This window comes from Schistocerca americana, chromosome 7 (genome assembly GCF_021461395.2).
Source record: "Schistocerca americana isolate TAMUIC-IGC-003095 chromosome 7, iqSchAmer2.1, whole genome shotgun sequence".
In the NCBI taxonomy this organism is placed as follows: domain Eukaryota; kingdom Metazoa; phylum Arthropoda; class Insecta; order Orthoptera; family Acrididae; genus Schistocerca; species Schistocerca americana.
In genome coordinates, this window is record NC_060125.1 from 393,399,679 (window position 1) to 393,425,907 (window position 26,229).

General features: G+C 41.2%; 1 protein-coding gene across 1 annotated transcript in view; it reads left to right on the forward strand.

Moving 5' to 3' along the window:
- LOC124621816 (probable E3 ubiquitin-protein ligase HERC1) overlaps positions 1–26,229 on the forward strand; it is a 766,600-nt gene that overhangs the window by 58,439 nt on the left and 681,932 nt on the right. Inside the window, exons 6-7 of the mRNA XM_047147255.1 lie at positions 17,013–17,238; positions 17,358–17,534. Coding sequence (XP_047003211.1) covers positions 17,013–17,238; positions 17,358–17,534 — 403 coding nt within the window. The remainder of the gene's footprint in view (positions 1–17,012; positions 17,239–17,357; positions 17,535–26,229) is intronic.

Consider the following 26,229-nt stretch of genomic DNA (forward strand, 5'->3'; position numbering starts at 1 on the left):
TTGCTGCAATGGAAAATGGCTTTGTTTTAATGTTTGCCACTTGCAACTTGTATATAATATCTGTAACACTTGCTCTCCTGTTTCGTGATAACATAAAATGAGCCACAGTGTTTGGTTTGCTTCCTCACAGCATTATTGTTCATAATTCAGGGTGTATATGATCTGGGACAACCGGGAGATCCGGGAAAAACCTGGGAATTTTTTCATCCGGGATAAACCCAGGAAACACCCTGGAATTTTTTGGAATTCCGGGAATTTTTAATTGTTTTAGTTTTCAGTTAAATTTTTGTAATTTGGACTGGTAAGAACTGATACTCTAACAAAGAATATTACTGTATCCCGCTACTGCAGAATAATACTTCAACAATAAAACATAAACAATAGAAAAAAAGAAAATTAATTGCAAAGGAAATGCGCCATATACAACAACGACACACAGTGCTCATGCAAGCATCTGCCAACAGCAAAATGTGTCAAAGGCTTTAGGAAGACTATGCTTCATAACAAATTGCCTCCGATGAACATGAAGTCACAACTGTTTACGTTAGATTTGGTTTAGCAGTTACGAGCGGGCCCATGTGGATGCGCAGTTGAGTCGCGTTTGAGCAGTAGTCTCTCCCGCTTCTGGCGACAGGAATGTGGCTGTTGGCTGTCCAAGCAGTCGCAGCAAGCAGCTAGATGCTACCGGGAAAAGGGAGCACCAAATTCATGTTCTTGAGGGAAAAAAACTTGTTTCACAAAGCGCCTTGGTTTTTGAACACATTTTAAGTTGATTTCTGAATGAATCATAAGTTGATTTTTGAATGCGTGGATAGTGTACGTGATGTCTGTCAGGAGAATCCTCGTCACATGTAGAAATAAACTTTCTGCAGACAAAAGGGGATGGGGCTTTACGAGCTGAGCGGAGTAAAGCCGAATGGTAGAATGCCAATCGCTGTCTGATTATGTGGGGGTGCGAATGATCAGCATTGTTATAATTACGAGTGAAATCCGTAGATTCAGACTACGAGAATGGAAGTAAACGATTGACAGGAATGACAGGTGAGAAAGCGTACGTGTGTCCAAGAAAATGAAATTTTGACAGAAAATGTTTGGTCAGATCGCTACACTAGTAAGGAACAGTTGTACAGTCCTCAGCTAGCAGCCACTTAAGTTCTAATCTGGAAGTAATGCAGAAAACGTGTTGTATGAACTCGTACTAACACCTAACTGGAAAATAATCGAGGGATTACTAAACCTGTGATTCTAGCAGGGTTAATGAAGTTAGAAAATCGCCGAACAAGTTTTCACAATGGCAGGTATAGCTACAGAATTGGTGATGACAAGATGTTAGAACGAGGAAGGAGAAGAAACAGGGACCTCACACAAATTATGGAAGACTTACTACGATTCCAAATTCTATAAAAATTTTGTAATACTATTTTTCAATCTCATGCTTGAGAAACTGGTGCGTATGAATGAAATGTGAAACTACTTCATAACATAAAGATTTTTGCTTGTGGTAGGCCTAACAGACATTTGATATTGGTACTACGTGAATTACATTCTGTCGTGTTATAAAAATGGCCCTTTGTGCCAAAACAGTCTCGTTTATTTGGTGTGTGTTACAAAATTGCTGCAATATTAGAAAGGCCTATTTTGTTTTATCCAGCAGACAGTGACAAAAAAGTCATAATCAGATCGAGAAACAACACCAGTCTTGGGTATTATTTGTGTTAACAGCTTTTTCAGTATTAGATAACAACATTTCGATTTTTCATGAAAAAAAAGTTTGACGAACTTTGATGAGGTAAAGATTCTTTTGCAGAAAGGAAAGCACGCCATGTAAATCTGTAGCAAAGTTAGAGAGAAATAATTCTAGGAGCTAAGGATTGAAGAAATGTGTACTTTCTTGCTTGTCTCTTGTGTTTATTGATTTTATGTATCCTATATTTAATTTTATGTCATACAAAACAGCAAGTTATTAGGTAATAGGTGCAAATTTTCTGAAGAGTTCTTGTTCTCCCGATTACAAATAATCCCATCCGCTATTAATTGCGAGATTTCTTAAAGAGGGGCAGGCTATCAAACCAGCCGAATGGGAGCAGGATAGGCACCACAGCTTATATGTTGCTGCACATAAAAGATATTTTCCCTGCGTTTCATTTTCTAAAGTGCCGGGAAATTTGATGCCCGTGTATAAAACCATAACAATTCAAAGGATTGATAAGGGAAAATATGCTGTCACTTAACAGGTAAAAGGCGTGTTTTCACCCGGGAGAAAGTGTATTTTTAACTGGGAAATACGGGAATTTTTTTTCTTTGTCCACGTATACACCCTGTAATTGACAAACTGCCTGTTGGCTTCTGTCTTGGGTTTTTTGGCTGACGTTCATCTGATGATTTTTCTGATGTTTCACCAGCATGAGTGGCTGGCATTGTCAAAGTTTCACCCACCATTGCTGGTGGTGGACTTGAGCTGAGCTCATGGCCACAGACTGTGTGTACCTAATGCACCAAGGTCCAAGGGCTTCTCTGCGGTCATGTCCAGTTCTCTTGCTATCTACAACAGTCATTCACTGCAGCATAGGAAACTGGGATCCATTTACCTTGAGGTTTCCTTCTTTCTTGTTGAAGTTATTCTCATGTGTATGTATTATAGCTTCTCTCAACAAGCAGGTGTGATAGTTCTCAGAATTTACGTGTTGCCAGATTTTACTACAAGATCGATCTCTCACAGCACATGCTATGCCACAGCCGATTTCTCCATCTGCCCCAACCTGCAATGTCGTTTATGTTCCGTGATCCTGGTGTTGATTGATCGTCCAGTCACTCCAAAATAAAATTTTCTGCATGTGCGTGGTATGCGGTATATTCCCAACATTGCAGGTGGGTCCCTTTTCTCCTTTGCTGATCTGAGACATTCTTTGATCATCTTTGTTGCTTTGTAAATAGTCTTTACACCGTGTTTGCACAATATACAGCCGATTCTGTCCATCACCCTGGGAATGTATTCCAGAATAGCTGTAACCAACATTTCTTTTTCTGATTGTCACTTTGCCAAGTGTTTGGCCCTGTTATACTTCTAATATAACTTGTAGAGTACCCATTTTCCAAGTGTTGTATTTTGTGTCTGAGGCCCTGGGGCTCACGTATTCATCTTGCTCGCATTACAAGCATATTAATCATGCTTGGGTGGTGATTTGATAGTTTGTGCAGGTATTGGTCTGTGTGTCCCAGGTTTTCATCATCCCTTGTAACCAGCATATCTAGAAATGGTAGCTTTTTGTCCTTTTCTACTTCAATGGTAAATTTTATGTTGGCATGGAGGCTGTTAAAGTGTCTTTGGAAGCCACCGAGCTGCTCTTCACCCATGGCTCCACACAACAAAAGTATCATTGCTGTAGCTGTACCACACCTTAGGTTTACAGGATACCAAGCCCAGTGCCTGTGCTTTGAAATGTTCCATGAAGAAGTTGGCCACCACTGGACCAATAGCAGTGCTTTCCAGCTGTTCATAGAAGTTGCAGTTCAATGTGAAATAGCTCATGGTGAGACATGCTTTGTGATGTCTTGTGGGAAAACGGAAGCAATGTGTCAGTTTTCCCCACGTGTGGCTAGAGCAGAGAGGCCAAGTATTTTGGTAGTTCATACGTTGATGAGGCAGGAGAGCTAACTATTGGTCTTAGTGGAAAGTTATTCTTATGGATCTTAAGTAATCTGAACAGCCAAGGTGGAAGGGTGTCTGTATTGTGCAGGTTGCTCTGTACGTCAACCGGCAGAGAAGATGCCTTGGTTAATCGATTTGTATTCTGTATGATATGCAGTGTTGGATCTGCACGTAGTTTTTGGTACGTTGCCAGATCTAATAGGCCCCAGATCTTGTGCTCATAATCTTCGGTCCTCATTACAACGGTCACATTTCCTTTTTCAGCAGGCAGTACCAATATACTCTTGTTGGCATTAAGATTCTTAATAGCTTGTACCTCTTCTTTCTTTAGGTTGCAAGCTGGTGGTTTTGCTCGGCGCAGTATTCTGGCTGGTTCAGTGCACATTGCTTCCGCTCTTTCACAAGGAAGCGCCCAAATGGCCATTTCGGTATTAGCAATGGTGTCCTCCATATCTATAGTTCTTGGAATGATAATGAAATTCTCTCCTTTTTGAAGGACATAAATTGTGCTCTCTTCTTCCGTCGTGGGTCAAGGTGTCGGTACTGTCTGCATACCTCCTCCCTGTAGAGACCTGTGACGGTCGTTTGCTGCAGCACAGGAAGCCAGGATCCATTTACCTTGAGGTTTCCTATAGTATCTCTGAACAAGTGGGTGTGCTAGTTCTTTTCTACAGCCTGAACTTCCGTGTTGGCAAATTTTACTACATAGCTGGTCTCACACGGAGCATGCTCTGCCATGGCTGATTGCTCCACCTGCCCCAACTTGCAGTGTTGCTTATGTTCTATGATCCTGGTGTTGATTGATTGTCCAGTCATTCCAACATAAACTTTTCCACATGTGCATAGTATGTGGTGTATTCCCAATGTTATAAGTGGATCCCTTTTTCCATTTGCTGATCTAAGACACTCTTTGATCTTTTTTTTTTTTTTTTTTTTTTTTTTTTTTTTTTTTTTTTTTTTTCAGTTTATAAATAGTCTTTACCCATGTTTGCATGTCTTCTCTGCTGGCAGACATAGAGAGGAACATGTGCAACACAGAAGCCTTACTACCTTGGCTGAGTGAATTACCTAAGATCCATAAGAATAACTTTCCACTAAGACCAATTGTTGTAGCTCCTGGCAAAATACTTGGTCTCTCTGCTACAGCTGCATGTGAGGGAGACTAGCACATATGTAAAGGACTCGGAACATTTCATTGAGAAGCTGAAGAAACTAAAATTTGCACCAAACGACATCCTGGTCAGCTTTGGTGGTGTTTCTTTATTTACAAAAGTGACACTCAGTGACACTCTGGAGCAAATCACTTCCATTTTACCGCAAGACATCACAAAGCTCTTTCACGTATTTCTCACCATGAGCTATTTCACATGGAATGGCAGTTTCTACGAACAGTTGGAATGCGTTGCCATGGGTAATCCTCGTAGTCCACTGGTAGCCAACTACTTCATGGAACATTTCGAAGCACAGCCACTGGACTTGGCACCTTGTAAATCTAATGTGTGGTACAAATACATCAATGATACCTTTGTTCTGTGGAGCCATGGTGAAGAACAGCTTGGTGACTTCCTAAGACACTTGAACAGCCTCCATGCCAACATAAAATTTACCTTGGAAATGGAAAAGGACAAAAAACCACCATTTGTAGGTGTGCTGGTTACGAGGGAAGGTGAAAATCTGTGACACAGCGTGTATAAAAAACTGAAATACACATACCAATACGTGCACAAATTTTCAGACAGAAAAGAGGCATGATTAATATGCTTGTAACGCAAGCAAGACAAATATATGAGTCACAGCACCTCAGACACGAAATACAACACTTGGAAAGTGTTCTGAAGAGCAATAGGTACTCCGCAAGTTGTATTAGAAGTATAACAGGGCCAAACACGTGGCAAAGTGACAAACTGAAAAAAGAAATGTCGGGTACGACCTTTCTGCCATACATTCCCAGAGTGATGGGCAGGATCGGCCGTGTATTGTGCAAACACGGTGTAAAGACTATTTACAAACCATCGAAGATGATCAAAGAGTGTCTCAGACCAGCAAAGGAAGAAAAGGGACCCACTTGCAATGTCAGGAATACACCACATACCATGCACCTGTGGAAAACTTTGTTGGAATGACTGTATGATCAATCAACATTAGGATCACAGAACATAAGCGACATTGCAGGTTGGGGCAGGTGGAGAAATTGGCCAGGCAAAGCATGTGCAGTAAAATTTGCTGACACGGAAGTTCTGGCTGTAGAGAACAACTATCACACCTGCTTGTCAAGAGAAGCTATAGGAATACATAAACACAAGAATAGCTTCAACAAAGAAGAAGAAAGCCTCAAGGTAAACGGATCCTGGTTTCCCATGCTGCAGCGAAAGACCGTCGCAGGTGGGAAGAGAACCGCACTGGAAATGACCGCAGAGAAGCGCTTGGACATTGGCCCTCCAGGTACATATAATCTGTGTCTGTGAGCTTGGATCCAGTCCAACAATGGGGGGTGAAACTTTGACAATGCCAGACACTCGTGTGGGCGAAACATCAGAGATAATCATCAGACGAATGTTGGCCAATAAACCCGAGACAGATGCCAACAGACAGTTTGTCAACAAGTGGCCATGAAAGCACTAACAATTTTGCTCATAATTGTAATCCTAAGTATTTAGTCGTACGAATATAATAGAGGGAAACATTCCACGTGGGAAAAATATATCTAAAAACAAAGATGATGTGACTTACCAAACGAAAGCGCTGGCAGGTTGATAGATACACAAACAAACACAAACATACACACAAAATCCAAGCTTTCGCAACCATTGGTTGCTTCATCAGGAAAGAGGGAAGGAGAGGGAAAGACGAAAGGATGTTGGTTTTAAGGGAGAGGGTAAGGAGTCATTCCAATCCCGGGAGCGGAAAGACTTACCTTAGGGGGAAAAAAGGACAGGTATACACTTGCGCACACACACACACACACACACACACACACACACACACACACACACACACACACACACATATCCATCCGCACATACACAGTCACAAGCAGACATTTGTAAACGCAAAGAGTTTGGGCAGAGATGTCAGTCGAGGTGGAAGTACAGAGGCAAAGATGTTGTTGAAAGACAGGTGAGGTATGAGCGGCGGCAATTTGAAATTAGCGCTCGTTATCCGCCAGGCCTCAACCTCAGCTAATTTCAAGTTGCCGCCACTCATACCTCACCTGTCTTTCAACAACATCTTTGCCTCTGTACTTCCACCTCGACTGACATCTCTGCCCAAACTCTTTGCGTTTACAAATGTCTGCTTGTGACTGTGTATGTGCGGATGGATGTGTGTGTGTGTGTGTGTGTGTGTGTGTGTGTGTGTGTGTGTGTGTGTGTGCGCGCGCGCGAGTGTATACCTGTCCTTTTTTCCCCCTAAGGTAAGTCTTTCTGCTCCCGGGATTGGAATGACTCCTTACCCTCTCCCTTAAAACCAACATCCTTTCTTCTTTCCCTCTCCTTCCCTCTTTCCTGATGAAGCAACTGTTGGTTGCGAAAGCTTGAATTTTGTGTGTATGTTTCTGTTTGTTTGTGTATCTGTCAACCTGCCAGTGCTTTCGTTTGGTAAGTCACATCATCTTTGTTTTTAGATATAAGTATTTAGTTGTATTCATAGGCTTTAAATTTGTGGATTTATTGTGTATCTGAAATTTAATGGATTGCTTTTCGTGCTTGTATGTCCCCACATTTTTATACTGTTTAGTGTCAATTTCACACCATGCGGATATCTTGTGTGGATCATTTTGCAATTGGTTTTGATCTTTTGACAACTTTACCAGGCAGTAAATGGTAGCGCCATCTGAAAACAATCTAACAGAGCTGTTCAGATTCTCTCCTAATATTTTATATAGATTAGGAACTGCAGAGGTCTTACACCACATGCTTAGGAACACCAGATATCACTTCTGTTTTATTAGCTGACATACTGTCAGTTACTACAAACTGTGACCTTCCTGACAGCAAATCATGAAGCTAGTTGCACAATTGAGACAATTTTATTAGCAGTTTTATTAGAAGCCACTTTCGGGGAACGCTGTCAAAAACCTTTGGGAAATCTAGAAGTATGGAATCAGTGTGACATCTCCTGTTGATAGCATTCATTACTTTGCGAAAATAAAGACATAGTTATGTTTCCCGAGAATGATAATTTTTAAATGCATGCTGATTATACGTCAATAATTTATTTTTTTCAAGCAAATTCATAATGTTAGACCACAATACGTGTTCCAGAATCCTGCTGCAAATTGATGTTAGTGATGGGGAGCTGTAATTTAGTGGATTACTCCTATTTTACAAGAACCACAACAATGAAAATAGGATTCTTCTTTAACATTTAGTGTTTTGAGTGAATCAGTGGAGTTTACAGTGATTTTGCAAACATGATAAATTGGTTGTATTCTGTAAGTGTAATATATAACTGCTCTCAATTATAAGGATGGTTTGAACACTGCAGTGTTTTACTGCACATGGTCCTATTGGAGGTGGTGTGCCCTCACCTTCCACTGACTTTGTCAGATTAAATTTCTGTAATCTCTTTGTCTTTTGTTGATGTAGCTCTTTACTCATTTCATGTCTATGAAGCTTTCTCCTTCTCGGTGGGATCCACGGAACATAATGAATGAATGAATTAATTAATGAATGCATGAATGAATGAATGAATGAATGAATGAATTTCATGTGACAGAAATGGTAGGTACAGGCAGTGAACATAAGATTCAAGAAAAGGGCAGTAACTAAGTGGTACTTGTGTTTGACTCAGTATTCACAAAAATGTGGAACCCAAAAAAACTCTCCTTGAAGTAATTATAAATGTCAAGAAGAAATGAACAATATACTACTTGTCCATGAGTAGTTGACGATTCAAGTGGTGGCTGCCAGGAATGGCAGGAGGCATCCTTGCCACTGCATTAGGTCAACCCAAGAGAGAGGAGCAGTGAGGGAAAGGTACTGTTGGCTCGTGGAGCAGTGCTGGCGCCATTAAACATTTCATGCCTTTCAGTGTGTACAGTGATATTTTGCATCTAGGGACAGCTCAATGTTGGCAGTTCTCTGGGACAAATGAATATCTTTCAACTGTGCTGATTTTCTTCTGTTCAGGACAGGACCATTGAAATCATCAAGTTATCATGGATGAGCTTTATCACAATTGGCTAGGAAACAGTAATAACATTGTTGCAGAAACAGGATTTCTTAAGTCAGAAATGTGGCAAGCAGCATGTATTGCATATGCTATTAGAGTTGGAAAATGTACAAAAGTTGTTACTAAGAGAAATACAAGTTGGTATTGTTAAATATAAATGATAGCTTGTTGCATATCCACCCATGTCGGCTACTACCTTAGTAGTGTACTACAGTTTTAGAAATTCAAACCGTTATAGCACATGTAAAACACTTTCATAATGCCTTCCCATGTTTGTGGACCCAAAATAGGAAGACTGATGTCATTCCAAAAATATCAGCATCATTACTGATGGATAGTTCCATTAGTAACAGAATGACACTCAGTGATTGTTTTTGCACATTAAGGATAGAAAAGACCAAGGATCACAATAAAAGACCAAAAATTTAATATTGCATTTTCTACATAAGCAAAGGCACACAAGTTATGTATTTTAAGAGTTGAAGTTTCATTCTTATAAGGAGACTTACTTAAATAAAACTTTCTGGTAATGGAATGACACAATTCAGACATGCATATTGTTTGCATTCATAATGCAACAATTATTCAGCTCGTCCATTTCCTATAAAAATTCACAAAAATTATACAGTGAAGAGGGATAAATGGGAAACAAAATGGTGTAGAACATAAATGCATGAAACTAATATTTTACTAACAAAATAAAAAAAAAATGCTGGTAACGAAATGACCCTTAATAATAACGGAATGACACTTTCACTTGAAAATTACCAGTTTTATTCTTCACTGCTGATTGGGCAGGGAAAATGTTAGCTATTCCTCTGATCTATAGTAGGTGCAGCTAGTTTCTCTACAATTTGTCTTTTTCTGTCCAACATTTATCTTCCGTTGAGGGAAATGTAAATATCTTTCCATTTGCATAATTCTTTCTAAGAAATGAAATTTCGTAACCATCTTCAGGATAAATCACCTGCCCCACAAAAAATCTTGATCTGTTTCTTATGGCATAGGAAACCAGAGCAAAATCCCCGTGATACAAAGCTGTATGATTGATCAGTTCTTGTGAATTTTCTTTGGCTGAAAATCGCTTTTTGAAATTCTGCACAAACCTCTTGGGAGATAGCGAGTAATGCTGGTACTCAATAATATATGGAGTGATAGGTGTAACAGCATGGATGGTTTTTATATGGTCTATTGGAACTATTCCTATCCACGTTTGATCTAATTCCTCTGTATTCTCTGTAATTTGCAAGGCAGAGATATAAAAAATGTTTATGCCATGACATCTTTCATGTGCAACTTTTGCAAAGTCCTCAGCAACAGATAGTTTGTGTTTCCCAGCTTTGCAGATATTCCAGACTGCACACTTTACAGTTCCACCAATCCCATCCATGATACCTTTGCCATGTGATGTGGCAAGGAAGTTCCACGAAATATTTATTCTATAACATTCTCTGAAAAATGTCAAGTGGCAAACAGGAAACGCTGCTTAAATCGACTGGCTGCACCATCACCCATGAATGTGACAGATCCTACCTCTGGGTTTGTGGATATAATGTACTGTACAATTTTACTTAGGAAAGCATGCACTGAATATTTATTATGATCAAGTTCATCACTAACAACAGCACAAGCATATCCATCATTTTGTGAGTCCCAAACATATGCTGTAAACAAAGTGATTTGTTGTTTTGACCAATGGGCATTCTGGACTTCATTCTGCAGTTGAACAGTATAATTTTCTGCAAAATCTACTTGCACCAAATGTTCTTCTTGTTTGCAGAATTCTTTTTGTTTTCAAAAAATTTTGATTGTTGTCTTTTAATAAATGTATGTTCTAAGAATTGGGGTAGCATGTTTGAAAGAACATCAAGACTCTGGCCAACAGTTCCATGAATCTCTTTCAGAGTGATTCACCGGTTCACTGTTTGCCATTGGGTCCATTCAATCAGCTTCTTCATTAAGTTCTCATCCAAAGAATACTTATCTTTCAAAGATACATTTGCACACTTTTCACATTTTGACATCATGCAAACGTCTTTCTCTTGATTGCAGACTATTGTGCTAATGAAGTCAGAAAATGTGGTTTTGACTTGTGGAACAAACCTCGTTTATAACTTCCAAAAGTAGCTTTACGTTCTCATGGTAGCAGGAGAGACACACATTGTGCAGTGTATCCTGTAAGAGGCACACAAACTTTTGTCTCAATGAGCAGAACTTGGACAATTTTATTGGTGTTTCAGGGAATTCCTCTTTATCTATAGCATGGTTTTCTTTCAGGATCATGATCATGTATCTCTTCTGGGCTTTGGTTTTTCCACCTTCCTTATCCTTCACTATCAAATAATCTTTCATTCCAGGAGTTTTCCATGAAATGTCATCTCAAACATAAAAAGTAGCAACAGCTTCTTCTGTGCCTGGATTCAACACAGTCTGTGTCGCCTGGCCACCAAGAGCTGTTGCAGGACGATTGATTCACGGATCCAGTTATATGGCTCCTTCCATGTATAGCGACTTTACGACTATGACGAGTAGGGCCTAAAGATGGCATCAGTGTAATGCCGAAACTGGTAGCAGCACATAGAAGTTCATAAAATAAAATAAGCTTCTACAAATTATACGGCTGTTGGTAAATTATTGCATCAAGAAGTTCATGCCAGCCATCGTCCCACAATCGATAATGGATCAACGAAGATTATTTAGTTTCCTTCTGGATAGAATGTCATTGAAAGCAACATATTGCCCTGCAAATGTGACAAGGGCTCTTGTTCAGTGTAAAAAGTGAAGCAGTCATCAATCAAGAGACTGTTTTGAATGCCGCAATCTTTACTAGTCGCAGTTCTGCTGGACCTTTGAACTACCTTACCCACCTTTGTCTTAATGACTGCCACCCCAACTCATGTATCATCTCTGTGACTCTCTCTCCCCTATTTCACAATATTACAAAACGAGCTGCCCGTTGTCAAACATTTTTGGTATTCTCCATCAGTCATATCTGGTAAGGATCCTATACCACACAGCAATACTGCTGATGAGGATGGATAAGTGTAGTGTAAACAGTCTAGTAAATTTGTTGCATCTCTAAGTGTTCTGCCAATGAAACTCAGTCATTGAGTTGTCTTCCCCACAGCATTTTCTATGTGATAATTTCAATTCAAGCTGTACACAACTGTAATCCCTAGATATTTAGTTGAATGGATAGCAGTTTAGATTGGGTCGCAAACCATAGTCCAGCTCAGCACCTTTCACATCAACAAACATTGCCAGAGGTGAAAGAAGTCGCAAGTGACAGATAAAAATCCTGGGATTGACAGGGGTCAAAACTGAGATCTTTGGATCTGTGGTGTGTTACTTTACCACTGACCTCTTGAACTGCACTGAGTAATGTTTAACTGTCTCATCTCAGGAACCTAGAATAATCAAAGGATGTTAATATGCATTACAGATCAGTAGAAACCATTTTGTATCAGACAATGTCTTATTCTTTTGGTCAAGTGATATACTATTGACAAAGAAATCAAAACAGTACTGGGTGCAGAATCATACAACAGTCTGACTGTCCTTACAATGATCCCCTACACATTTTGAGTCAGTATCAGTGTACATTTCATCACTGCTGCCCAACTCGTCTGCAGGATGAAGTAGAAATTTCAGAGAAAAGAACTGAAAATCAGAAAATAAATAAGGAAATAAGAAGATGACTGAAAAGTCCTCCAGAACCCCGGGTCAGTGGATGCTTACTGTCTGGTAAGTCTCCTCTGACCTGGGGTTCTGTGTGACATTTTTGAACTCTACCTCTTTTCTTAAACCTCACCAGTCCTCCAGCACCCCTCTTCCTTCCACTTCAGCCCTTCTGCCAGATGGAGCCAGTGGCTCCAATAGCTTACAAAGTGGGTCTTCTCCAGCCACCACTTGGTGAGTAGATTTTTTTTATCTACACAGTTACATTAAATTTTCAAAAAATGATTATTTTTATTTATATGTAAGCAGTAAAAAGTGTGAGGCCCTCCATGTGAGTACCAAGCAGACCACTAAATTTCAGATCCTTTATGCATCATCCAGGTTTAGATGTTATTGATTCAACTAAATACCTAGGGACTACAATTGTGAACAACTTAAATTGAAACTGTCACATAGAAAATGTTGTGAGGAAGAAGACCTAATGATTGTGTTTTATTGGCAGGACACTTAGAAGATGCAACAAATTTACTACACTGCTTACACTTCACGTATCTATCCCCTTCAGGAGCTTTGCTGCATGGTATAGAATCCTTACCAGATAGGTCTGATGGAGGAGACCAAAAAAGTTCGGCAAGGGCAGCTCATTTTGTATTATTGCAAAATAGGGGAGAGAGCTTCACCTAGATAATACATGAGTTGGGATGGCAGCAGTTAGAACAAGGGCAATTTTCATTGTGATAAGATCTTTTCATGAAATTTTGATCAACTTTCTCTCCTGAATATGAAAATATTTTGTGGACTTCTACCTACATAGGAAGCAATGACCATTGTGATAAAATAAGGAGAATCAAGAGCTCATATGGAAATATTTAGGTGTTTGTTTTCTCATGTGGTATTTGAGAGTGGAACAGTTAAGAAATAGTTTGTAAGTAGTTCTTTGAACCCTCCGCCAAGTGTTTAAATATGAATTGCAGAGAAGTTATGTAGATCTAGAAGTAAATGTAGATACGCACTGATGAAAAAAAATAAAAAAAATCGCAGCACCATGAAGGGATTGTGCGACATAAATGAAAGATGGTAGGTGTGTTTCTACATCTGAAAGATCATGTCAAATTCCATGCCAGCCGCCTAAGAGTGGCGTTAGTAGTTACATTTCAGATTGGACATGATGAGCTGTTGATAGTCAAGAATGCCTTTAAGGTAACAAAGATGACATTTTCAACACCACTATGAGTTTGAACAAGGACATGTAATAGGGCTATGAGAAGCTAGATATTCGTTCTGCAATACTGTAGTAAGACATGTCAAGAATATAGCCACTGTACATGATTGCTGGCAGCAGTGGTCACGAGAATGTACAGTCACCATAAGACCGGCTCCTGATGGCCACATGACCCTAAACATAGGGAAGACCACTGTGTTCGGCTTATGGCTCTGGAACTTTGTACTCCATCTGCAGCAGCGATCTGAGCAACAGGTGGCACCACAGTGACGTAATGAACTGTTACAAATTGGTTATTTCAAGGACAGCTCCAAGTCAGATGCCCTGTAGTGTGCATTCCACTGACCCCAAACCACCACCATTTGTGACTTCAATGGTGTCAAGTGAGAGCTCATTGGCGGGCAGGGTAGAGATCTATTGTGTTTTCTGATGAAAGCTGCTTCTGCCTCAGTGCCAGTAATGGCAGTGTGTTGGTTAGAAGGAAGCCAAGTTGAGAACCTGCAAGCAATCTGTCTGCCTGCCTGCTAGACACACTGGACCTACACTTGGTGGGGGTTATGACTTGTTGTGACAGCAGGAGCACTCCTGCTGTTATCCCATGCACCCTGATTGCCTGTTTGTACATCAATCTGGTGATTCAAGCTGTTGTTCTTGCCATTCATGAATAATATTTCTATATTTCGGGGGGTGGGGGGTGTTTTCCAAAAGGATAACACTTGCCCACGTACTGCTGCTTTAACTAACATGCTCTACAGATTGTCAACATGTTGCCATGCTGTACAGATTGTCAACATGTTGCCTTGACCTGCTCGATCACCAGGTCTGTCTGCAATTGAGCACAAGTGAGACATCATTGGGCAAAAACTTCGGCGTCATCCACAAACAGCAATAACTGTCCCGGTACTGAATGACCAAGTGCAACAAGCATGGAACTCAATCCACAAATCGACATCCAGCACCTGCACACCAATTTGCCTGCAAGTTTGCATGGTTGCAGTGAACATTCTGGCTGTTACACTGGTTATTAATGTATCACCATTTCACATTTGCAATGGCATATCTCGCACGTACATTAACCTATGATTTTGCAGTGTTAATCACTTAAAAATGTTACCTACATAAGTGTATTTCAGAAATTTCATTACTCTACATTAATTACTTTTTAGTTTGTGTTTGGTTTTTCTGTCAGTGTAGAAAAATGAGAACAATGTGAGTGCCCTGCACAGTGCTAAAGTGTTCCAATTTCAGATGCTTAATTGTAGCAGAGGAAAATTCAACTGAGGAAGCTTATAACACAGAAAGCTGGCCAGTGCTGCCTTCATGAAGTGAAAGCGAAATATTTAGTATGCTGATAGACATACATAAAGTAAAGGCGGCAACACTAATATACTTTTTAAAACTATTAATTCCTCCCTTGGGTCAGGGAGAAGGATAGGTTGGCAGATATTAAAAAAGGGCCAGGTCACTCAGACCCCAGGATGAGAGGGACCTACCTATAGGGAGGTCAAGAGCAGACAAAAATGAAGAGGAAGTTATGAGAGCTAACACTCTCTTCTCCTCCACCCCCCCCCCCCCCCCCCCCCCCCCCCGACGAAGAAACTATCAGTTCTAGAGGATGATAAGATACTTCTACTTTTATGTGTGTATGTCAGTACTAAATATTTCATATTTTGAAGGTAAATATTGGCCAGTAGTTTTGTCACTTTATTTATTAGTTTTTCCAATATGAGGTATGTAAGTAGAGTAAGAATGATGTTAAGTGCACTGGTATAATGAATTGAAGTATCTCCTATTGAAGACAACAAATAGCATTTCCGAGAAGGTTTCAGTTGTCCATGAAGGAAATATCTTACAAGACACTTTTGCCACACAATTTGCATTGTTTTCCATATATATGTTAATTTTACCTAATAGAATTTACTAATGTGTCCAAAAACCCCAAAGAAAAGTTGCATCAATTGTCAGAAAATTGTCTTATTCGTTTGACAATGTTAGTGATATGCTCAGCAAACTGGTTAGATTTGTGATAAGGGAAGTATCATGCATCACTTATATAATTCTGCAAGTCTGTCTTTGCAGAGTTGTTTAACAACTTGTTTCATGCTGTCATAGGGCATATTGAGCAAGGACCACAGTGATGAAGAAAGGATCCTTCTTTAACATTTAGTGTTTTGATTGCAATAGGAAAGTTCACAAAGACACTGGAAAGATCATGAAGTGGTAGCATTCTGTAAATGTGTCCGAGCAAGGTGGTGCAGTGGTTAGCATACTAGACTCTCATTTCGGAGGACAATGGTTCAAACCCACATCCAGCAACCCTGATTTAGGTTTTCTGTGATTTCCCTAAATCACTTCAGACAAATGCCAGGGTGGTTCCTTTGAAAGGGCACAGCCAATTTCCTTCCCTATCCTTCCCTAATCCGAGCTTGTGCTCCACCTCTAATGACCTCGTTGTTGATGGGACGTTAAACACTAATCTTCTCCTTCTGTAAATGTAATGTAAAACTGCTTTGAACACTGCAGTATTCTGCTACACATGGTCCTATTGGAGGTGGTGTGCCCTTACCTTCCTCTGATCTTTCAACTGAGCTACCTTTATATTTGTGTGTGTGTGTGTGTGTGTGTGTGTGTGTGTGTGTGTGTGAGAGAGAGAGAGAGAGAGAGAGAGAGAGAGAGAGAGAGAGACCTAATAAAATAGACATTCATGCAGTAGAATAGGTGAGATGCGAGCTTATAATGATACTGTGTTCATTGTCAAATTATTACTTTTTTTAAGTTGTTCCGCAGCTTAACTGTATGCCATTCCCTTTTCTTGTATTAATTCATTGGTATCTAAGGTAATTAATTTTAATTCTCATACAGCTGTAACTGACTGGTGTTCAATAACGTCATAGATAGGTTTCATAAATTAATTATGTTAATTTACTTTAATTAAGAAAACCAAGCATACGGTTATTACTGACTGTGCATAATTTTGTTGTACAATGTTGTGGCAACTGCAGAGGCTTATGATGCAATTTTTCCACTATGCGTCGTGCATTTTTTCATGAAAGAGTTACATGTCCAGCTTAAAAAAGTTAGTTGACAAAAGTGCTTAATCCATATACCGTAAAGATTAAGTACTTATTTTGCTCATATCTTGGGGGAGGTGAACTGCACATTACTTTAATTTTGTGTGTCTGTGTTACTACAACTCATAGTGAAACATAGACAAAATAATTAAGATTACTCAGGAAATATTCACAGTTTAGTCATTTGAAATAACTTGGCTTCTTATCTTACGCTGTACAGGTTGAGGCAGGACAATATTGCTCTTTCATTATCCATACAAATGGCACACTAAGTGCTTGTGGGAAAGGGAGCTATGGACGGCTGGGTCTAGGCGACTCAAACAACCAATGTACACCAAAGAGGGTTGCAATAGATGGGATTGTAAGGAAAGTATCCTCTTCAAAAGGGAGTGACGGACACTCATTGGCCCTTACAGATGATGGAAAAGTGTACAGTTGGGGTGATGGTGAGTCAAAATTATAGTGGAACTGCAATTCTGATATTCTGTCTGTTATTAGTTCTGCATTATGGATTTATATTTGTGTGTCATATCTGTTTCCAATGAATTCCTTTCCTCATCATTAGGTGATTATGGGAAACTTGGGCATGGTAATAGCACCACTCAGAAGCAACCATTACTAATAACCGGACCATTTGCAGCAAAGATTGTGAAGTATATACATGCTGGATATAGACACAGTGCAGCTGTAACAGAGGAAGGGGAGCTATACACATGGGGTGAAGGAGACCATGGGCGCTTGGGTGAGTATGGCATGGTGTGTTCTGTATCACTTGTGGCTATATAATGTTGAGATAAGCATTTCCAACATTATGCTTATAATCACAATCACCACCACCACCACCAGCAGCAGCAGCAGCAGCAGCAGCAGCAGTCACTGGTGGATAAAGGTCTGCTCTAGACTTCTCCTTGCTTCACAGTTTCAGAAATATGTACCTGTGCAGCTCCTATATGTTTTTAATGTCACCTACACAGTTTCCATGGGGTTGACATCATGATCTCTTTTTTTTTTTTTAATCCCTTGGAATCCATCAAAGAACTTGGTTCATCTACCATCCATATTCCTGGTAACATGTCCTGCTCACCTCCATTTCGGTTCAATTATGGTAGTAATTACATCTTCCACTATTGATCCTTTTTTATTTTTCATCTCTTAATGAATCCCAACATGCATCACCACATTGCTTACTGAGCAACACTCAATTAGTGAATGATTTTTGCATTAAATTCTGTGTCTCACTGGTAAAACACACTAGTTGTAAACGTTCCATTTGATATAGTGCAGTATACAGAGGACATTTTTGTTTAATTGTTTTTTTGTTTTTTTTCCCAGCATAATTACATAGAGCATATTCCATTACTATGTAGTTTGCATTTGTGTAAGGTAGTGGAAATTGTAATTTGTTTTGTTCAGCAAACTGCTAACCATAGGTGGAAAGGGCCTGGTTTTTCCATTGGGTTATTATTGGTAATAGAAATGGGAAAGTAAATGAGGATCTTCATTAGTTTTGCATGATATGCTGTATATATAGGAAGCTGGTGAACAAGAAATGATAATTCTGTATTTCAGTCCGAATTAGATGAGCGTATGAAAGATCTGAACAGGTTCAGAGGGGAGAAGGATAAAGCCAGGTAGGAAATTTACAGACATGAGTCTTCATTCAAAAATTCTTTGGTAAATGTGAGAACTAGTTTGACCTGTTGCTTTGGTTAGAAATTGAAGAACTCAGGGAAGTCTAGGCGCAGACAGGAGACAGCAGACTTTAAGTAAGAAATTGAAAAGTAGGAATGCAGGGTAGTCAGTAAAGAGAAACAGTTTTGTGTTAGGTTGTTACTATGCTAGATGTGTAGACCAACTTTTGCAGGATGAACTGGCATCAGAATTGTGTGTCGCCATTTTTGTTTTGGTCTAGTTCTAGTCTGAGTCATGTGACAGAGGATTAGGATCTCTTTGTGAAGAATTCACCAAAGCATACAACACTGACACATACCATTGTTGAATTTTTATCTATTCTGAGCCACCATGATTGACCTAATTTAAATACTTCTGCCAGGAACAGCTGATTTTATCAGTTGCAGGGTTATATATAATTATCAGTAGATGTAATTATACTAGGCATGGCCTCCTCCTCAGCATGAAAGGTAGGGGAAAACTAGCTTGGCTGTTGGTGGAAACCCATTAGGGAGAAGGGGGGGCACCTTTAAGAGTGGTAGAATACCAGAAGTTACAGGTGTTAGAGGAGCACTTTCTTTTTAGGGCAGGGAGGACAGAAGGAAAAGGTTTGAAACAAACAGCCAGTTTGAAAAAGAAACTGAAGAGCAAGTGTATATTGAGTACCTACACGAAATTTTAATCTGTTCACAAATCACTTCAAAGTCTGTTTGCCTATTTAACAATAAAAAAATAAAAAACTAATGGTTGGTGATGGTTATAACATATAGTTTCTTAAAAACTCTTCCAGGTATGAGAAATTATTGCAGCCAGCATCATTATCTTTCAATTTTATTCCTGCTGTAACTCTCCATCCAGGGTAGCAAATTGTTCTAAAACAGCTGTTGATAATATCTTTATAGCAAAGTCTAATGAACAAAATAATATTACAAAACCAATAGTCAATGACCTCTCAAATTGTGGCTTGCAGTTTGTGTCAGTAAATGTTAATACTGATTGGGTTACAAAATCTACTAAATAAGAGTTCAGGAGGATAGTCAGTAAGCCAGAAATTGATTATTGTGGGAAACTCCTCAAAGACATGAACTGGAGTGATGCAGACAGTATTTGTGACGTAAATGAAAACTGCAACACATTTATTAACAAAGTCCTTACCTTACATGAAAAATGTCCCCCCCCCCCACCCCCCCCCCCCCCCCCCCACCCCCTCTCCCACCAACAAAAAAAAGTAATCCAGATTACGAACTTGCACCTCTCGTTTTATAATTGAAATAAATGGTTGTAATTCAATCATAAGTTGCACTGAGAAGCATCTTTTTTATTTCTTAATGGTGACTAGTTTCAGACACCTGTGTCCATTTTCAGACCATCAGATGGTAGCCTGTGTACAAAAACTGCCCTGCAGTGTTCAACACAGCGGAGTCACATTCTCTGCCAGGTTTTCGACTACCTCTTGTCATGCACTGAAATGAGGAATGTCCTATACACTGCCCTGCCCATTACTCCCACATGGTATTCCATCGCCCACCAAACCTACACAATATGCTCGTCCACACAGACCCTGCTCCCAACCCCTTGCCTCATGACTCATATCCCTGTAATACACCTAGATGTAAGAAATGTACACTACCAGCTACTCCAATCTAGTCACAAGCATCACCTATCTCATCAAAGGCAGTGCTACCTGTGAAACCAGTCATGTGAAGAACTAGCTAAGTTGCAGTCACTGTGCTTCGTTGTGTGTGGACATGATAACCAACAAGCTGTCTGTCAGCATGAAAGGCCACTGACAAACTGTGGCCAAGAAACAATTGGACCACCTAATTGCTGAGCATGTTGCCCATCACAACATTCTTCATTTTAATTACTGTTTCACAGCCTGTGCCATCTGTATCCTTCCTATCAACACCAGCTTTTCTGAATTGCGCAGGAGGGAATTCTCCCTGCAATATATCCTAAGTTCCCATAACCCTCCTGGCTTTAACCTTCGTTAGTCATTGTCCTTCACTCACCTATTCCTTTCCCTGTTCCCACTCCACAGCCTTCTATTCCCCAACGGCATCCACAGTCTTTTTACTTCCTTCCTTCTCAACTGCACCTAGCTGCTCTACCCTCTCTCCACGTCATCCTAAAACAGCACTTTACCAACCCCCACTCATGCCCGGCTCTCCCTCCCCCTTCCTGCCCCAGCTACCTCCATAACCCCTCTAATGTCCGCATTGTCATCATGGCATTAAACTCTTATCTTCCTTTCTTCTTTACGTCACTAGATAGGTGGTGAAAAATTTTTATCACTGAATACTTCACATGTTTCTTTGCTGTATTAAAGCTGAGTGGATGACAGTGTAAGTCCTTATGGCATTATATTCAGGAATGTTACTGCTATTTTCAAACTTGGACTGATTCTTCACAACAAACCTCATACAGAGGTAAATATACTGCGAGGCCATCAATCTAAAGAGATGTCTACAATTGGCTCTAGAATGGAGACCATATCTTGTCCTTGTTATAAGTTTATAAATCTCTACAAAAAAAAAAAAAAACCTCAATCTCAAGGTGCGCGGCTCGCTGATGAGATGCATAGCTGTTGAGGTGGAACAGTCATTAGCAGGCAACCTCTGGGGAACCTGCTACACCTCAGTGGTATAAGGCTTACTCAGGCATGTAAGGCTCTGTGTGAGTGGACCCTTGTTTCCCTAGCTGCTTGTGGGACCGAGATGGATCCCTCAAAGTCGCCATCTTCTCCTCCCAGTGGGAAGGGTGTACTGCCTGTGAGTATTCACACCCAATCCTCCAAACGAGTGAGGTTGGCTAGTCCTCCTGGTAACCTGCATCAGTTGAATTATAGTAACAGGGCTCAAGGAGTCATAAATCAAAATGTGTTTTTGGTTATTAGGAGGAAGAAGGGGACATTCGAAAAAGTGTCCCCCTTCTATATCCATACATCCATAAAGACTTGGAAGAACTTGCTGGAAGTCTGAAGTCTCTTAAGCGGCTGCAGAATGATTCCCTACTGGTTGAGACTAAAAGGGCAAAGCAGGTGGAACTACTTACAAAGACCAAAAAATTGTGTGAATATGATGTAACTGTTGAACTGCAACTCCCTTAACTCTAGCAGGGGTGTGGTCACATGCCGAGACATTATGGATATCGACATAGCTGTACTTAAACAGGAATGGGCATTACAGGGGATAGTGGATGTAGAGCAAAGGATGCTTAGGAATAATGGAGAAATTGAGAAGACAGCCACCTTCATTGTGACCTTCAATTCTGCAACGATGCCTGGTCACATCATGGCAGGTTTCCTCCAACTTAGTGCGAGCATTTTGGTTACACAGTGCTGAGTTGCGGGGCTGGGACTTGTGGGAAGTGTGGAAAGGCACCCCATGAAGCTGGGATTCACTGTCCATCTACAGGAGTCTGTGTGAACTGCTCTGGGAGCCAAGACTGCCCTGTTTTTGCAGAGGAACGAAAAATTCAGAACCTAAAAGTTACCAAGCGGATCCCCTATGCTGAGGCCAAAAAGGAATATAAGGCAACGAAACCTTTTCGCGGATGATGCTGTAGTATACAGAGAAGTCGCAGCATTAGAAAATTGTAGCGAAATGCTGGAAGATCTACAGCGGATAGGCACTTGGTGCAGGGAGTGGCAACTGTCCCTTAACATAGACAAATGTAATGTATTGCGAATACATAGAAAGAAGGACCCTTTATTGTATTATTATATGATAGTGGAACAAACACTGGTAGCTGTTACTTCTGTAAAATATCTGAGAGTATACGTACGGAACGATTTGAAGTGGAATGATCATATAAAATTAATTGTTGGTAAGGTGGGTACCAGGTTGAGATTCATTGGGAGAGTCCTTAGAAAATCTAGTCCATCAACAAAGGAGGTGGCTTACAAAACACTCATTCGACCTATACTTGAGTATTGCTCATCAGTGTGGGATCCGTACCAGATCGGGTTGACGGAGGAGATAGAGAAGATCCAAAGAAGAACGGCGCATTTTGTCACAGGGTTATTTGGTAAACGTGATAGCGTTACAGAGGTGTTTAGCAAACTCAAGTGGCAGACTCTGCAAGAGAGGCGCTCTGCATCGCGGTGTAGCTTGCTGTCCAGGTTTCGAGAGGGTGCGTTTCTGGATGAGGTATTGAATATATTGCTTCCCCCTACTTATACCTCCCGAGGAGATCACGAATGTAAAATTAGAGAGATTCGAGCGCGCACGGAGGCTTTCCAACAGTCGTTCTTCCCGCGAACCATATGCGACTGGAACAGAAAATGGAGGTAATGACAGTGGCACGTAAAGTGCCCTCCGCCACACACCGTTGGGTGAATGTAGATGTAGAACCTCCCATCTTTACCACTTATTATGCTTCCATGGCACAGAAACTTGTTCCTAAGGTCAATGCCTCGATGCAGACTTCGTCCAGTGTACAACCGTCCACCACCAGCACCTTTACTTGCATGTGTACGTGCAAAGGCAAAACAAGTAAGGATATAGCATTCCAAGTAGTCACCGCAGAAAAGATCAGTAACAGATCCGTTGTGAGTGTCAAGAAGGCACACAACAAGCAGTGTCTCTCAACACCCCATTTCCCCCTCATTGTCGAAGAGACAGGGTGCAGGGAAAGGTTCATGATGTTTGGGTCAAAAGCTGTCTTGAGCACCATCAGAGATCATTCGTTCACATATGACTGATGAGGAGGACATCATGGAGTTAGATGGCTTGGATCCAGGGAGCCCCTCCACTCCCCCTCACTCTACATGTGCTTCACCTCCACAGTGCAAAGATAGGGGTAAATTAACACCACGTCGATGAAATGGCTCCCATCCTACAGTGGAACTTGCAGGGGTTCAGGATGCATGTGGAGCAATTCCGTCCCTTATCGCAGGGTAGACCACTGTGTCTATGTCTCCAGGAGATTCATTTCCATCAATCATACAGCCCTGAGCTACAAGGCTATGTACTCCACAAAAAGGAGTGGAGAGAGAGCCAGGGGAGGCGTAGGTATTTTCATCAGTACCGACTACCGCTCCTCGCCTCTCTCACATAAACAGTGACTTTATGAGCAGTTACTGTATCAGTGCACATGCATCATCCATTGACAATGTGGTCCCTTTACTTGCTCCCACATGACGCACTCAATGAAGAGGCCCTAACTGACCTTAGTAACAGCTCCCCCCATCCCTTCGTTCTCTGCGGCGATTTTAATGCAGACAATGTGCTTTGGGGTTCTGCAGCAGCCTGCCCCAGGGGTAGAGTAATTTAGATGCTTCTCGTGTCATGATGCGCATACTTGCTAAATGTGGGACAGAGCACTCACTTCTGCACAGCAACTGGGTCATTCTGTGCCATTGATCTCTCGCTTTTCTCTTCAGCTCTTCCTCACATTGCTCAATGGGAAGTGGTCGATGACTGGAACAGAAGTGATCACTTCCCGATCTGGATTCATGTGCCAGGTGGGGTGGAACCTGAAAGGAAACCACCATGATGGATGCTCGATGGAACCAACTGGACACTTTTATAGCCAGTTGCCCCAGTTCGAACATGGTGCAAATATCAAGACATGGGTGGATTTATTACCAAAATGATCCACCACGCCGCTGAAGCATCCATTCCACAGTCTGCCAGACAACAGAAGAGGCAGCCTGTCCCTTGGTGGAATGCCGAATGCCACTCTGCAATCAGGACCAGGCATGTGGCTCTGTGCAGGTGGAAGTGTCGGCCAACTACAGAGAATCTTTGCAGCGTTTCGGGTGGTGAGGGCAAAGTGTCACTGAATTATTCGAGAGAGCAAGAAGAGGTCGTGGCAACAATTTCTGAACACCATTATATCGTTCCACCATAAGTTCCATTGTGTGGGAGATCATCGAGAGAATTTCTGGGAGAGGAGGCAGTACCCCATGGCTGCTGTAATCGGGAACAGCATTTTCCAAACCAATCTGCAAATCATTGCCCAGACTATGGCAGCGTATTTTGCCACAGTTACTGCAACAGCCAGTCAGGATCAAGGTTTCCAGCACCATAGAGTGGTTGCTGAGAGGTGTAGTTTGGACTTCCGGTCCACCTCTGATACAGATGACAACTGCCCGTTTTCTATGTGGGATCTGGATTCTGCATTGTCTGCAGCTCGTTACACATCGTCTGGTCATGACAGGATCCATTACAATATGCTGCAGCACCTCACAAGGTGAAACAAAGATATCCTCCTTGCACTTTTTAATGCCATTTGGGCATCAGGTCATTTTCCCGGCTTATGGTGTAGGGCAATTTTAATTCCTCTTTTAAAACCTGGGAAAGACCGTACATGCTCAAGTATTTACCATAGTATTGCTCTCACTAGCTGCATGGTAAAGACCTTGGAGTGGAGGGTCAACTGCTGCCTTGTCTGTATCTTAGAATCCAGACAACTCCTTAGTCGCTTTCAGTGTGGGTTCAGGATGTATCGCTCCATCTTTGATAACCTGGCCCTCCTGGAGGTGGCTATCTAACAGGCTTTCCTATGCTGGCATCACCTTCTAGGTATATTTTTTGACATCAAGAAGGCCTACGATACTACTTGGAGGCATCTTATCAAGGAGCAGGTTCATGAATGGGGTTTTCGTGGTTGTATTCCCATTTTTATTCAGTCCTTTCTCCCACCACCGTATTTTAGATACCAAGTCAGTGACATCCTGTTTGATCGCTTTGAGCAGGAGAAAGGTGTCCCTCAGGGTAGCGTTTTAAGTGTGACAGTCTTTGCCATAGCTATTAATAGCGTTATGTCCATAGTGAAAAGTCCTGTCCAGTGTTCTTTGTTTGTGGATGACTTCTCTGTGTTTTGTTCTTCAGGTCTTGCAACGACAACACGTTAGTTGGAACTAACTCTTCGACATTTGGATGAATGGATGCAGAAGGATGGTTTTTAAGTTTCCCACCAAGAAGTCTGTGTGTGTGTTTTTTAACCATTCTCCTTCCATTTTAAACTTTCCTGAGTTGACGATGAGAGACATGGTCCTTACTTTTAAAGACACAGTAAGGTTTCTGGGCCTCATTTTTGATATTTAAGCTTACATGGTTACCACATCTGAAGGACCTGAAGAAACGGTCACTTAAGGCTTTAAGTATTTTAAAATGTCTTAGCCACAGGACATAGGGAGCAGGACTTGTCTGCTCTGGTTTTACAGGGCATTTGTGTAATCTCAGCTCAATTATAGCTGCACGGTGTAGGAGTCTGCGAGACCCCCTTGTTTACAGATGTTGGATGTGGTGCACCGTGAAGGGATTCAGTTGGCCTCTGGGGCATTCAGAACAAGCCCCATATCAAGCCTCTGTGCACAGGCTATTCAACCGTCAGTTCACGTCAAGCGACGGCTACTTACGGTGTGCCAGATGTATAAAACACTGTCCACACCATACACATCCACCTACTGTACCGTTGCTTAGCCTCCACTGGAAAGGCTTTTTCGTAACCGGCAACAGGCAATGAGGCCCTAAGGGATTCGTGCACAGGATTGTGGCAAGTCTTCATGTTTTACATCGCAGTGGGAGCAGATTTCCACGTTGGCTTCTCCGGAAGCCCAGACTTATTTTAGACTTGACAATTTTTAGGAAGATCGTACGTCAGATTTTATGTTTCAATCTATGTTTTTTTAACATTTTAGGTATGCATCACGGTTTCAGAATAGTGTACACTGATGGCTCCAAGCAAGGGAATTCCCGGGTTTCTCTGTCGTGTTCTCCGACCATGTCACCAGGATTTGCCTTCCTGACGAGTAT